The sequence below is a fragment of the Gasterosteus aculeatus genome, chromosome 20 (assembly GCF_964276395.1).
Source record: "Gasterosteus aculeatus chromosome 20, fGasAcu3.hap1.1, whole genome shotgun sequence".
NCBI lineage: Eukaryota > Metazoa > Chordata > Actinopteri > Perciformes > Gasterosteidae > Gasterosteus > Gasterosteus aculeatus.
The window spans coordinates 4365347-4379993 of NC_135707.1; the positions used below are offsets into that span (position 1 = coordinate 4365347).

The following is a 14647-nucleotide window of genomic DNA, read 5'->3' on the forward strand; positions in this document are numbered from 1 at the left end:
GGAGAATTCATACAGGTGGCTCTAACTAAAAGAAAAAATACATATCTTTTCTGTTATCGGTGCTGTTATTTAATCAAGATTCTTTTTTCGGTTTTAGATGCCCAATTTATATATAGAATGAGAATATGTGGCACTGCGTTGGTAATTAAAGTGGCAGAAAAATGCAGGAGCCGTTTCCTGCAGGACTACAGCTCCTTTGAATAATGATTGAACTGCATTGAAAAAACAAAATGAAACACATTTTACAAGTACTTTAATCTACAAGGCTTCCAGCATATTTACATTCTGAGGGAAGAGCAGATTATTTACTTCACATCAGCTTTTATTTCTCTTATTTTCTTCTATGTGACAGGCAACAAAAGTGGGAGAAGCTCATACAGCCTAAAGCAAAGTCTTACTCAAAAGGGAGAATATTGTACTAAAGTTTTAATTCCACTGACCATCTTCCCCGTATAGATCTTTTGTGATTCAGACACGCCGACGAAACACTGCAGCCTATTTTTTGGGGGGGGGGGGGGGTAAACTCCGATCCTCATGAGCCTGAAGGCCACTGGGGATGTTCTGCCCTCTGCTGGTCGCCGGCACACACTGCACACACACCGAAATCAATCCACCAATCACACACATTTGATCATTTTCTTAAAACCAAATTATTAATTGAATTAATAAAACAGTTTAACATGTCCTCAGCTCATTCTGTAAGCCTTACAAAATATTCAAACAAGTTGCATATCGGCGCTTTTTCCAAGTATACAAAATTAGAGCTGAACCAGTTAATCAATGTAAGAAAATCTAGTTTATTTCAATTCATTTCATTTTGATGAGGAAAACAGTAATTTTGTGTTGTGTTTGACTGGATGAATGACATTATTTAAGGATATCAATTTCAAAAGGAATTCAATAGTATTTATTAGTAAAACCTTATGCAATTGCTTTAACATGTGGCACAGCTGTTAAAAAAAGAAACGCATCCAGTCTGTTTGGATGACCTTTAAAATTATTCCAGAGACGATTGTTAGACTTATAAAAAGGCCTTATTTATTACACAAGTATTAGAACAATGCAGCAAATTACAAATTATTCACAGCAATGAACAAGAAAATATGTTTACATTTTAAGAATAACTAGTTATCTATACAAAAGGGTTGTACAAAACTGTCTATTAAAAAAAAGGCACCAATGAATCATCTTTCAAACCCCATTTAGAACACGTCATCTCGCACTTATCTTTGCTCTCCATCAACATCCTTCAATACTTTTTTATTTTTACATTATTAGAAAAGTGCCCATTTTACCTGATAATTGACATCTGAATCTGCTGCCACCGAGGAGTAAACCAACAAGGTTTACGTGACAAGAAGCCTTCGTAGTAACAGTGATCTGGTCCGGAGAATGTGCGGCGGGCTTGGAATTGAAAATAAATGGTGAAAAAAAAAAAAAAAAAAGAATAATGCGGCGACGTCGGCCCGCTTGAGGCCTTCGTCACCGTCAAACTGCTGAGAAACCGAGCAGGCACCAAACGGCCGAGACGACGGATGAACCAAAAGACCACAGAGTTACAACTGGTTGGAGTGGATACCAAATAATAAAAAAACACACACAAAATAACCACAAGATGATTGCAAGAACCAACCGGGTCAAACTGACGGCCGCGAGCCGAGCGGAGAGGAAATGACAAAGAATGAAAGCCATCAGTGCTCAGGGGGGGTGGGGGGGGGGTGAAAACAGAAAGAGCCTGTGGAAACAACATTGAGTACAAATAAGTCTCCGTTTTGTCCGACCCACTAACCCTTAAAAACACCCGGAACAACTGCCCTGTTTTAACACACAACTGCGTGTGTGTGTGTGTGTCCTTTGTGATTCTACACTCGACCTCCAGACTTCAGCGTCCCACATGGACCCGTAGCACCGCACACTTCCATCATAGCACGTACACCCCCCCCCTAACCAAACTCTACCAAAAGAGCCTTTTGTGTGTGTGTGTGTGTGTGTGTGTTAGTCGAGTGCCACCTGTGGGTTGTGTGTTCAAACTACTGGTGTTAATGGTGGAATTGTGTGTAGATTTGTGCAAAACAGATTAAACCGTACTTTAGGAACAGTTTGTCAGGTACGAGTACCGGCAGCGTGTTAGAGGAACAACACAAATCCCCCATTGAACAATATTTATTAGCTGGTTTCTGCAGCAAAGGCTTTGTATACAAACGGTACCGATGTGGCTGCTACAATGAGGTTATTCATTCATTTCTAAGTTGTGCATCTTATAAAGTCATATTTCTTTCATTTTTAGGTGCTTACAAAATTCATTTTCTTGGAACTGATAAAATCAGATCAATGGTTCATTATTTGTTGATACATTATGTAAAAATAATTGATATAAAAAAAAATACTGGGAAAGTGCAAATGCCAATTTCTAGAGTTTTGTCCAAAAAGGCCAAAACCCCCAAATGTTCAATTTAGAATGAGGCTTTATAAGAAGCTGGGATAAATGGAGCAAATGTTTGGCAGTTTGAACTGAGACGCGACTTAAATGATTGAATGAATATAAAAAAAAGGGTTTTGTATTAATTGATTATTTAAATTATTTTTCTTTGGAAAACCAAACCGGATTAAATAATCCACTGGCACTTTGTACACCAGGATAAATAACCGAAATTACAGCACATGAATGGTTCAGGTTTACTCAATCAGTTCCCAAAAAGAGAAAAACATTCCTCTTTTAAACATGAAAAATAAAGAAAGATAAATGTACACAGCTCATAAATATATAATTATTATTTCAGTAGTGAATGCAGCCTGGGGCAAGATAACCACAGTACGGACATAGTAGGACTGCTTTGTAGTTCTATAGATGCCCCACAATACTGTCATCTTATTAATAACCCAAAAGTGGACTCAATCTACTTGTCACTCTTAATCTTAATTCTTCAGTGGTAAATCACACATGTTGGACCGCAAACGTTCAAACGCTTAACACACCACTGAGTTCAAGTGCTTTTGTCCACGAAATATTATTAGAACGGATGTTATATGTGATAGAGAAACACGAGAAAATGATGCCGCTCGCGCTCAACACTCAAGACCTTCAGGGGATACAAGGCCACTAGAGCGTTGTCATGGAAACTCACGGCTCGATTTAAAAAAAAGAAAAAAAAGAAGAAAAAAAAAGAAAAACTGTACCTTTCTTTTAATTAACGATGCGCTGCAATATATTTGTCTTCCCTTCTGCTGAGGGCCGATTGCGAGGTTTATAACAAGGCGGCCAATCAGGAGAAAATAACCACATGACCTGCGAATCAATTCCAGTCCCTGCTGAGTGGAATCGATATGTGGACGAACTGGATATGAATGAGTCTCGAGTCTTTATGGTAACAGAAACACACCAAACCAAGTAGTCCAGTTACAGAGAAGATTTTCTATAAATCCTTTTAAAAAGGAGTAAAAGGCCTAGAACACGCAAAACAGACATAAAAAAATAACAAAAAAACTTACTTCCAAATATAATCCCTGCAAACTGCGACGTTGGATGTTTAGTTTATGATCGGAGCGAGTTGTGAATCACTGTAAACATCCTGGATGAAACAACGCACTCGTGTTGCAACAGCACGCGTCCTTCAACCCAGAGGAATTTCAAATGCCCATTGAGGAGCTGCACAAATAAATTAAACCGACATTTTGCACACGGCCGACATACGAGCTCGACGCGACTTCAGAAAAGGGCTTCGGTAGACGGCACTGGGTCCTCGGCTGCTGAGCGGACACGTGAGCGGACGCTTTAGCACTGAACAGGAAGCAGCAAAAATCTTTATCTGCGGATAATAGAACTAGTGGCGTTAATAGTCGTCTCAAACACACACACACACACACACACACACACACACACACCTTTCCTTTGGAAAATGACTCGGGTGGGGAAACCCGCCCTCACTGCTCTTTGCACTTTGGCGTTCGCCGTGGCGGCGGCGGCGGCGGCAGCTTCCACAGCAGCGGCGTGCTGAAGATGCCGATGATGGCCAGGTTGAGCACCAGGCTGGCGACCAGCATGCCGATGGTCCCCAGGAAGGAGGGCGTCCCTCCGTGGGCCACCAGCCAGGCCCGCCGCGCCGTCATGTCCGCCATCACGCCCTCCATCTGGAAGTGGGTGCCCACCACGGCGCTCACGTGGAACAGCTGGTGGCTGTGGCCTGCGTGGGGAGAGGGGGAGACGTGAGGGGGGAGGCGGGGAAACAAAAAAGAGAGGGGGAGAGGGAGGCTTTGTTGTCGTCGGCAACCGCATCCATCTACCACGATGGGCGCAGAGTGAGCACAGCGAGACTTTCCATGGGGGGTCAAATGAGATGCTGCTTATATTGCACATGGATTCATCGCCGTCAGGATGTCGAGCGGCTTCCAAAATAAATTTGACCGAAACTGGAACCATAGTGGAGTGGAAGCCATTTCTCTGGCTCCACTTCAAAGCTCAATAGTCGTCGTAAACTTGACATCCTGCAGCGGAGCAAAGGTTCTCCATGAGACTCTAGTACGGGACGGATGCCCCTCATGCACTCGTCCTTAGTTCCTCAGTGAGAGAACGCGCAGTATGACAGCACCACTCCACAGAAGGACGTACCGATGTAGTCGAAGCGTCCCGGGGCCAGCCTCTCCGGGAGGTGGGCGGTGAACAGGAAACAGGTGAGGACGGCGAACAGGAGGTGGTAACAGTGGCTGGACAGGGCGTCGCTCGAGCCGCAGCCCCCGCCGGAGCAGAGGACGATCTACCCGCAGAAACACGCGTTTTAATAAAAATGCAATTCGGAAACAAAGTGCTAATTGATATCAAATGTGTTCATGTGGACGCTGTGGTATTGTTCATTGTTTGGCCTCGTTGGAGACAAAGTAATCCAACCAACGACTCGTGTGTTGCTCAAACTAAGTGATTAGAGGGATTACTTGATGGCAGCGATGCAGTTGTTTTACATTGAGGAGAGAAATCCGCCTGATGGCCAAAGTCCTGCTCGCTCACTAATCAGCTGTGCACGCTTACATAATGTGTGTGTGTGTGTTATTCATATCGTTTCCGCATGCAACAATACCGACACTCACCCGGTAGAACAGAGGGGCCGTGTCGAATATGAAGGGAAGGACGAAGGCTCCCGTCCTCAGAGCTTTACTCCTCTGGGGGAACTGCAGCTCCAGGAACCTGTGGGGACGGACGGAGGGCAGCGATCAGCACAACGCATTCACTCTGATCCACGCACGTGGAGAAGAAAACAAACGCACATACAGAAACAAAATGATAACAAGTATGTATACTAATCACGCACGGTACCACACTCAAACACAACTTAATGTCGGTGTGTGATTGAAGTTGACGAATGAATTTAAAACTCAAACAGGATCGTTGGAGTGAACTAAAAACAACAGCGTCACATTGCTCTTTGACTCACTTCGCTGAGAACATAAAAGGTGTGGCACGGTGTTGTCCTGCGGCTGAGGGGATCTCACCTGGAGTAGCAGGACAGGCTGGTACAGAACAGCGTGTTTCCGATGGCGATGGGGACAAAGTGCTGGTGGAGCCAGCTGTTCACCAGGCAGTCTGGCATGGCGTAGTACCCGTAGCTCATGGCACAACCTGACGACAAACACGGCGCCCTCGGAAATTAAAGATGTGATCCGAGGGTCTGATGTCACCATGTAGATATAATACATGCATATCTGAGTATATGTAAATAAAAGGCCTTTTAGTACAAATTTAAATTTTAGAAAAAAAAGCTCTTCAGTATGCAATAACACCCCAAAGTAAAACTAAATCCTTAAAGTCTGGCTTTAAAGCCACAAATTCTAGATTTTTGATCTTGTGGGGGCGTTGATAAAACAACATTAGTAAATAAAAAATAAATACATATTTAAAATAATAAAAATGTAAAAATAAAACGGGTGTGTTTTCTGAATCGACCACTAGGTGTCCCTCAAGTTCAAAACCTCCGTTGCCTTCAAAAGGTTCTCAGTGTTCTGAAACCCTTTGAGGACTTGTGATTAGAGAGAAGCAGCCGCCTCCTTTCCCAGAGAGCATCGGCCGCACGGTGCGCATGGACCTCGCCGCAGCGAGAAAGCCTCCTTATGAGCCCTCATCCCCGAGACGAGATATAAAACTGGGCAAATCTTGGCACTAAGAGGCTTTGGGGCAGATTAGCAGTCAGCCTGCAGGGGACCACCACCACCGACCCGCCCACAAAGGCAAATACAACGCTGACTAATGTGAAATGAACACACGCACGCCTTATAAAAACACACAATTATGTCTGTATAGATTTAAAGAAAAAAAAAAGGTTGAGCACAGTTAAAAGTTAATGTCTGGCCTGTTCGTACTCGCCTCAGACCGAAACCGCACAAACCCGTTCCCCAACGGCCGCGCGTTCAACAACCTCGGAATTATTTGTTGATTTTCACAATGACACAATGGCGGCCGGAGGGGAAACGGCCGCAAGGTCGAACACGCGCTGCCCCCGGGTGCCGATAAGCCAGGAAACAAAGGGTTTCTCAGGAGGCGGAACATAATAGAAGCGCTGATAACGCGTGCAAAGCAGATATCGCGTCCTTCTTGTGCAACGCGACTGTTGATGGTGAGATAATTCAGCAACTTTGAGGTGATCTCAACCTGCTGGTTCCTCGGCTTTCACAGAGGAACTTCTTTCCCACTTGCAAGGTAGTTAAAACTAAATATTTTGTATCTCAGTATACAGGGATTTTCATCTGGACTTTAGGCCCTCACACATGAATGTTTACAGGAAAAGGGAATAGGTAGCAAAGAGAAGTATACAACACGCTAATCATGCACCCAAAGTCCTTCAAAATAGAGATTCAAGTTCAGTGTTTTGCACGGTGAGACGTGCATAATCATTCCCACAGGGACTCACCCAGGCTGTAGAGGCTGAGCGCTCCGTAGTCAAAGAAGTAGCAGATGTGGCGGGACTCGGGGGACATGGTGCTGAAGGTGTGCGCGCAGCTGGAGGTGAAGGGGTAGACGCAGATGAGCAGCATGTACACCAGAAGGGGCCAGGTGTAGCTGTCGGTCAGGAAGTTCATCGTGGAGCAGAGGACACAGAAGCGCCACAGGAAGTACCTGCAAAATGTCATCGTTTTTGGTCCCGCTCGTTTTTCCCGCCTTTCTAAAAAAAGCACCGTTTTGTTTTTTTTCCTCCCTCCAGCATCACGAGGGATTAGAAGTTGGACAGTAAACAAAGAGGGCGACCGCGTCTGGTTTAACGTCGCTCTACCTTCAGAATAAAAATAAAAAAAACATCTCTTTTGTTGAGGGGAAAAGAGTGAGTATAGGAATATTTTAGCTTTGAATGCTAAATGCTAACATTTTTAGGACCAACTTGCACATAGAAATGACAGTTGAGCCGTCTCCACGTTCCCATATCAGATGTTTTGGTGCGTCGCGACAATAACACACTGAACAAAACAAACACGCTGAATGAACATGTGGTTTGGGCGCACCATGTTGGCAGGAAGTGGGTCCAGATGTTGATGGTCTCGTTGTTCATCTGGAAGCTGCTGAGGAGGCAGTCCAGCGCCGAGCTCTTTGGGTGCCGGTAGCCCGAGATGATGCTGTCCTCCCTGAACACCTGAGGACCGAGCACACGCCCGTTACAGCGGCCGCTTTAGGGGAGACACTAAAAAAAAACACCCCGATGTCCAGTCAAATAATGTATAATCTTTCGTGAGCGAGTGGAACATCATTCAGACGAAGTCTTCTTTAACGTTCCATCGATGACTGATGACGCAGTCCGGTTGGTCTCTCAAAAAGGAAAAAGTCCTTTAAAGGGAATCGATGTGTTTTTAAACAGCTGTTTGAGTGACCGGCAGGAAGAGACAGAAACATTGAATTCAAAATAGGGGAACTGGGGGGGAAATAAAATAGGGAAGAGTCTAGGACACATTTTACTACCAACATTGAACCGGTTTTTGCTTGGAAAATCTTCCGATAAGATCAGCACACAGCAGCCGGGTGGACGCCTGCCAACGCGGAGTCTGTCTCCAGGAGAAGGAGGGACCCGCCAGCACAATCAGCTGCTACGAGGTCTTCACCACGACACCACAATGCAAAGTGCTTCCTGGCAAAAACGTCGTGCTTTTAAGCACTCGGCGAGTTTTTACGACTATTGCAGTAGATAAATAATGTAAACAGTATTAACGTCATAATCAAAGCATCTTGAAATACTACTATTTAGATTATTTGAGCTCACAGATCCACCTTGTGTTGGCAAATAACAGCGCTGCTTCCCGAACAGGACATTTGATATTTATCAATAATAGTTTTATCCTGCTGTGTATAAATTAAGTGGGGGAGACGGAGAACCGGGCGAGGCCTCCGTCCTCCCGTACCTTGGGGATCTGGTGGATGTCGAAGAGCGGGGGCAGCTTGATGCGGAGCATGTCCGCGGGCAGCCTGATGGCGCCCCTCCCTCGCTGACAAACCTCCCGGAGCCTGGCGCGGCCCCCCTGGCAGAGGACCACCCAGATAGGGTAGTCCAACACCGGCAGCCAGGCCTCCCGTCCTGGAACGTCAGGCTCCCATTGCAGGCAGCGTCCCCAGCCCTGGCTCCATCCGCCTCGGACGCCGGCGCCGAGCCCGATCCCCCGCCACACTGGAAACACTAAGGACGACCAACGAGAGCAATGAGACACACGCACGCACACACACGATCTACAGCAACGTTTTGGTTTTCAACAAATTCAAAATCACCCTCGAAACGCCGTAGACCCCAAAACTATTGAAGTCAACTAAAATGATTGAATGTACAAATGAAAAACTCCAGTACGTTCAGGGGACGACACGTTTCTCCCCGGACCAGAGAGGCGTCTCTCCGGCCATCGCAGCTCAAATGTCGAGGGGAAACAAGAGGAGGCCGCCGCCGCCGCTCGCTGCGACCCAGCTGCAGGCCGGTTAGCGGGGACAAAGTGAGCTTTGTGGAGGGTCGGAGCCCGGAGAGTGCAAGGGCCCAAAGGATGACGGTCACACGCTGCGCTGGATGGAAATGAGGCTGCTCGGGTTCTCAAACACACACACACACACACACACACACACACACACACACACACACACACACACACACACACACACACACACACACACACACACACACACACACACACACACACACACACACACACACACACACGTCCTGCATTCATCACGAGTGGATGACATCTGAGCAGCACACAACAAAAACACGCACAAAACAGGACCACAGCTTGGGACATCCACGTGCCGATGCAGGGACGTTATGGCTGCCTAGCTGGGTGGCGTAGCTGGGCGTCTGAGACGGGGACATTGTGCTCAGCTGCAAACACGAGAGGCTCAAAGAGCCTTAACGGAGGTACGGGCAAAAAAATAAAAATGTATGTTCGAGTGGTTTAATAAATCTTGCATGCATCCTTCCGCAAAACACAATATCCGCCCTTTCAAAGGAGACTCTGGTTTCCTCAAGATTTCTCCTCTTGTCCAAGTCCTCTTGTCAAAGTGTCTAAACAAAGCGGTTTGCGCCGTAACGTTTTACCAAATGCATTTATGACTTCGAATGTACGTTGCTTTGAATATTTTTATCAATGTCACCGCTTTAAAATGGACTAAAGCCAAATCACTTACAACCTCTGACCGGTCAGTTCTGTTTGAGCAGCGTCGCGAGACGTGACATTGTTGGGGTGCAACACATGAGGCTCAGCAGCTGGAGCTCGCTGGTAAATTATGGAGGATCATGGACCCTCAAACTGCCCCGTGGGCTAAAAGAAGGATAACATTTGCACGCCCCTCCCCACTCCAGCCTGCTGCGGTTACCTCTTATGCAGCAATTCAGGACCGACCCGAACAGCTTTTCCTTCATTCCTTCCTTCTTTTTTTTTCCTTTTTTTCCCCCCAGTGTTTTGGTTCATCTCCTGACATCCAAAATTCCTTCCCACTGACTCGTGACGTCGATCACGTGACTTTTCTCAATGGGCGTCTTTATTGGCCGGAGGCTGACAATACGAGCTGTGCGAGAGACAGAGCGTGTTGTCCAGACTGATGGACACACATGCGCTTTGTGCTGAACGTCCTCGCTCTGCAGCTCCAGCTACTCGGCTTTCAGACCATTTGAAATGCTTTATCAAATTGGATCAATTGCTGTGGTCAAATTCAGACAACAAAAGACGTAGAAAAAAAGAATTCTGGCATCATGGCATTATGGCCAAATAAAAAAAATCAATCATTTTATTAGAGGGTTTGATCAAAGTTGATGCAGATTAGTTAATTCTCTGTCAACGACCAATTCTTTCTGCTCTTCTAATCAGAGACTTCCCTCCATCGGTCCTATGAAAGCTGTTTTGGACAAACAAACAGAACATTTTTGACATTCTGTAGAATAAATCCGACATTTTCAAAGACTCCCCCCTCCCCCAAACATTGGTAAGATCCTGGATTCCAATGACATCACGATCCAACAACTAAGCAAAGATTGCACAATACTTCATTACTTTCTTCTCATAACAACGTACACAAAATTCAAAAAAGAAGAAAAAAAAAAAAAGGTTGTAGTTTTCTAGTGTGTAAGAAACCGTCCTTCCCCAAAAATACATCACACACACACATTAAGAATTAACATTGTGTGTGTGTGTGTGTGATCTTCTGAGAACTAATGTAAAACTAAAGCGTTTAACCCTCATACACTGAGGGGACCAGTTCCCCCCCAAAGATCTGTGGACTACAAGATAAATCCCCTATGGGAAAAGCATCAGTTCTCCTTCCATTAGCTTCCTCCCTCTGCTCCAGTGTTGGATGTGTACGATGGGGTTAACCCTGCACACATGTGGCAGACATGACCCCCCCCGCGGTGCCCCCCTCCTGGTGAGTGTCTGCACTTCACATGAAACAAGCTTACGTAACACGAACAATGATGCACCGCCGAAACAGTTCATATCTGTAGACCAGGATTACATGCATTAATTCAACCAAGCAGTTCCTCCAAAACCTGAATGTTTGTATTTCTCAACAAACTGTACAAGTTTCAGCACGTTCCTCTGGCGCGCTCGGGACCGTTTGTGTGTCATGACAAATACAAGGAGCACAATGCCAAACAAAACCAGTTTTACAAGTCAATGCTAATTAAATGAGGAGACATGAGATGCAGATGCATGCACACCAGCATCAAGTCAATCCCCTGCAGATTCCATGACCTCTTCTACACAATGCGAGAAGATGACTACGCCCATTTACCAGAAACACGGCTGACGCCTCCAACAAACAGTCCAAGACCCTGCAAATGTATTTAGTTTCACAACAATATAAAACCAAGAAGAGAGAAACTCTGGATGGTGGCAAACGGATAAATAAAGAAATCAAACAGTGTGTGAGGAGAAACAGATACACACGGACTAGTTTACGATGGTGTTTAACAACAGATACAGATGCACATACATGTATTAGAGGGGGGGGGGGGGGGGGGGGGCATGAATAATTATGGGGAAACGCCACATGCCGATGGAGCGTTTCACCTCGCCAGCAAACATTTGATCACGTGGAGACAACTCCCAGTGACTCGACCCATCAAGACCGTGTGTGTGTGTGTGTGTGTGTGTGTGTGTGTGTGTGTGTGTGTGTAGGGGAGCGTGGGGGTCTCTTCTCCATCACCCCTGTCAGCCCCCGGACCATGTGTGGTTTCTAGCGATGGAACTTCGCCTGCACAACGCGGAGGGAAGACGTTCGCGTTTCGCATCATTCGGAGCGCAGATTGTTGTTATTGTTGTTGGTTTCTGGACTTACCGCGACCCTCCGGCATGCGGAGTCCGGAGAAAGTTGCTCCCTCCACGTACGTTAGTCCGCCCGCGTGGAGCAACGACGCGCGCTTCTGTAACGCGTGTGACAGGCGCGGCTGGGCGTCTTTTCCTCGCTCCCTCTTCCCTCTCCCTCTTCCCTCTCCCTCTTTCCTCCCCCTCTCTCTCTCCTCCCCCTCCTCCCTCTCTTTTGTAACAGCGCGAGCGCCACAGCCCTCCTCTCGCTCCTTGTCCCGCACGAGCCAACAGGAAGCGCTGCTCGGCGCTCACGTGGCCCGCTGGAGCAACAACAACACGAGCCACGTGTGCGTTCAGCGACTCCATCATTTTACATACATACATATGTATATATATATTTTTTCAATTGTTATATTTGGTTCGATACAAAAACGTGAAGATATTCTCGGTTCCCCCCCTCGGCGTGTAGCATTAGCATGCTAAGTGAACATGGCTTGTTGTGCCCGGCGTTGGGGCATTTTATTGCCCCTCAACGGTAAAACAGTTTTAAGTTATCTTCTCCTTATTTACCAGCAGCAACGTTGAATTGAACATATACATTCATGTTTCACAATGATTATATAGTATACTTGTTAATCGGAAATGGGAAATTCTACACATTAACTAGCTTAACTTTACGTTCTGTACATTTAGTCTATTTGAATGTAATTTTCCTTAAAGCTACCACAATGAACTTTAGGGTCCTTATCTGGACAAAAAGTAATGGGTTTGCAGACTCCTTTTGAAAAACGGGATTCTGATTCTCTCGGTGCTCCTTTCCTTCCTGAGGTCTGGTACTGAGCATTATTGGCCCCCGAGGGCCCCTGTGGAGTCTGAGCTGAAGGAATTTCTGGCGAACAGGTTTCGCACCGATGACGAAATAGTAAAGAATAACTACGGGGAAAGAGACACGCTGGCGTTACAGAAGTGATGGAGTCAAACCCTGTTTGACACCTGAATGTTAGTGAGAAAGGAGGGAAAACTTCACGGCACCTCACTCAGCGCTGTCGGAAGACTAAATGTCCTCAAAGGTGCCTTTGACTTATTTTGAGCATATATCACACTTCTTGCAGGAATGAGCCTGTGGGGATCCTCCTTTGTCAAAACTCTGACCAGGGACGACATCCTGTTTTGAACTGACCAGAGAAAACATCCAGCTTGTGTCAACACAACGTTCTCTCACATCATATTCCTGCAAAGGTCTCGTTTGAGAGCAGTGTGACGCTGAGATACACCTCAGGATAGATATTTATCAAATGTATTTGCTTGATTGGTTGGTTGAACTCATTAAGCCTTTAAATGACCCTTTCAGTCATTTACTTTGTGATACTATTCTAAGCTTACTTAGTGTTATTGAATTGTCCTCTATATAAATATTCTTTTTCAGGGACGTTAAACTGTGAAGGTGACTCTAGAACTTAAAAAAAAAGTATATATCATCTCTCTGTATGGCATGAAAGTAGAAGTACTAGCACAGGCAATGGAAGTACTTTAAGTATTAGGTACAGCAAGTTGTATTAAGTAACCTACCCATAGTAAATGTAATTTTCAACTTTGCCCTATAAGTTTACAAAAGCACATGTTAAAAGTAAGATAAATAACAAGCAAATAAAAACACAAGATGCTTGAACTCTGTAAACACCAACGAACTGCGTCGGTTTATTATGAGGCTGTTTATTATTTGTGAAGTGAGGAACCGGGGCCTTGCGAATGTTTCGTAATATTTGGCAGAGACGCGCTGGGTTCCTATGAATGGGAGTGACTTACTAGTAAACTTGTAAAACGAGTTAGTTTACTGAAGCAGAAGCTAGTTTTTTCTCTATTTTTTTATTCATTTTTAGGGAGAAATGGAAGCAGGTCGGTGTGAACTGCAGCCAAAACACGATGGAAGTGAACACAGAGACCCGGTCTGACCTTTCAGCCTTAACGTGTCCAACGGGTTCATGAGAAAAGCTTTTTCTGCAAAAGCTACAAACTACTTTTTGGGAAAAAGAAAAAAATGAATTAATAAAAAATCCATAATTATTCCAGAGTCGTGGCCTTTCCCCTTTGCACCAAACAGACCTGCTCCCTTCCTCTGCACATTCCTGCAGTAACTGAATCAAAAACACAAGTGCACCCCCCCCCCTCCTCTCCCCCTCCAAGTGTCGAAATCCCACCCTCGGGGCAGAGTCTTTTTTCCATTGGATCTGGCAAAGAAAAAGGAGGAAAAAAACAGAAAATCGCCTCGTTCACTGTCGAGGAGAAGAGCTGCAGCATCAATTACATAAGCGCAAACCTGGCTGAAACGCACAAACCACCAGAGATCCGTCTGCAAGAAAAGGATTAATAAGGCGCACATGTGGAGTCCAAACTTGTCCAAAAGGGACAAAGGGGTACTTACACATGAACTCCAGACAAGCCAGGCATTTCCCCACCGCGAGCACGGAGCCTCGCGTCGACATTTCTCACGACAGATCGCAACTGCTTTGGACCTGGTTATGAATCCGAGGAATGGGCTTCTTGTGTGTTTAAACCTCTCATCCTGTCCCAGCAGCCGCGCAGCCTCGCGGGCTCACCAAAAGAGGATTGCTTTGGGTCAGAGAGGTTTCCCAACCCCCTTAGCCAGCACAAATGGGGGGCAGCACCGGTGCCAGCCATCTTCTATTGGAGTGGCACTGACCCAGTTGCCAAGGGATTGGTTATTCCGTTTGATTGGTCAGTGGTGGGCATAGAGCCCAGAATGCACGCGCACACACACACGGAGACCTAGATAGAAAGGACCTAGAAATAGTCCCTAGAAATACTTCAGGAACGTTAAGAGGGTTCAGGTCACTCTGTCTCTCTCAAATGCATATATGTACGTGCACATATGTATATA

The 14647-nt window shown here is 45.7% G+C and overlaps 1 protein-coding gene across 3 annotated transcripts; it reads right to left on the reverse strand.

The window, feature by feature from the left end:
* Positions 1–1015: 1015 nt before the first annotated feature.
* On the reverse strand, positions 1016–14343 carry paqr6 (progestin and adipoQ receptor family member VI). 3 transcript variants are annotated; one of them, XM_040164562.2, is made up of 8 exons: positions 14171–14343; positions 8368–8639; positions 7480–7607; positions 6894–7099; positions 5482–5608; positions 5080–5176; positions 4607–4751; positions 1016–4181 (listed from the first exon to the last, which is right to left on the reverse strand). In XM_040164562.2, exons 1-8 carry the CDS (start codon positions 14229–14231, stop codon positions 3922–3924), a joined length of 1296 nt encoding a protein of 431 aa, XP_040020496.1. In that variant the 5' UTR covers positions 14232–14343; the 3' UTR covers positions 1016–3921. The 3 variants fall into 3 exon arrangements, with proteins under 3 accessions (XP_040020496.1, XP_040020495.1, XP_077950701.1); XM_040164561.2 differs by lacking the exon at positions 14171–14343 and adding an exon at positions 11780–12032; XM_078094575.1 differs by lacking the exon at positions 14171–14343 and adding an exon at positions 8805–9011.
* Between the last annotated feature and the right edge of the window lie 304 nt (positions 14344–14647).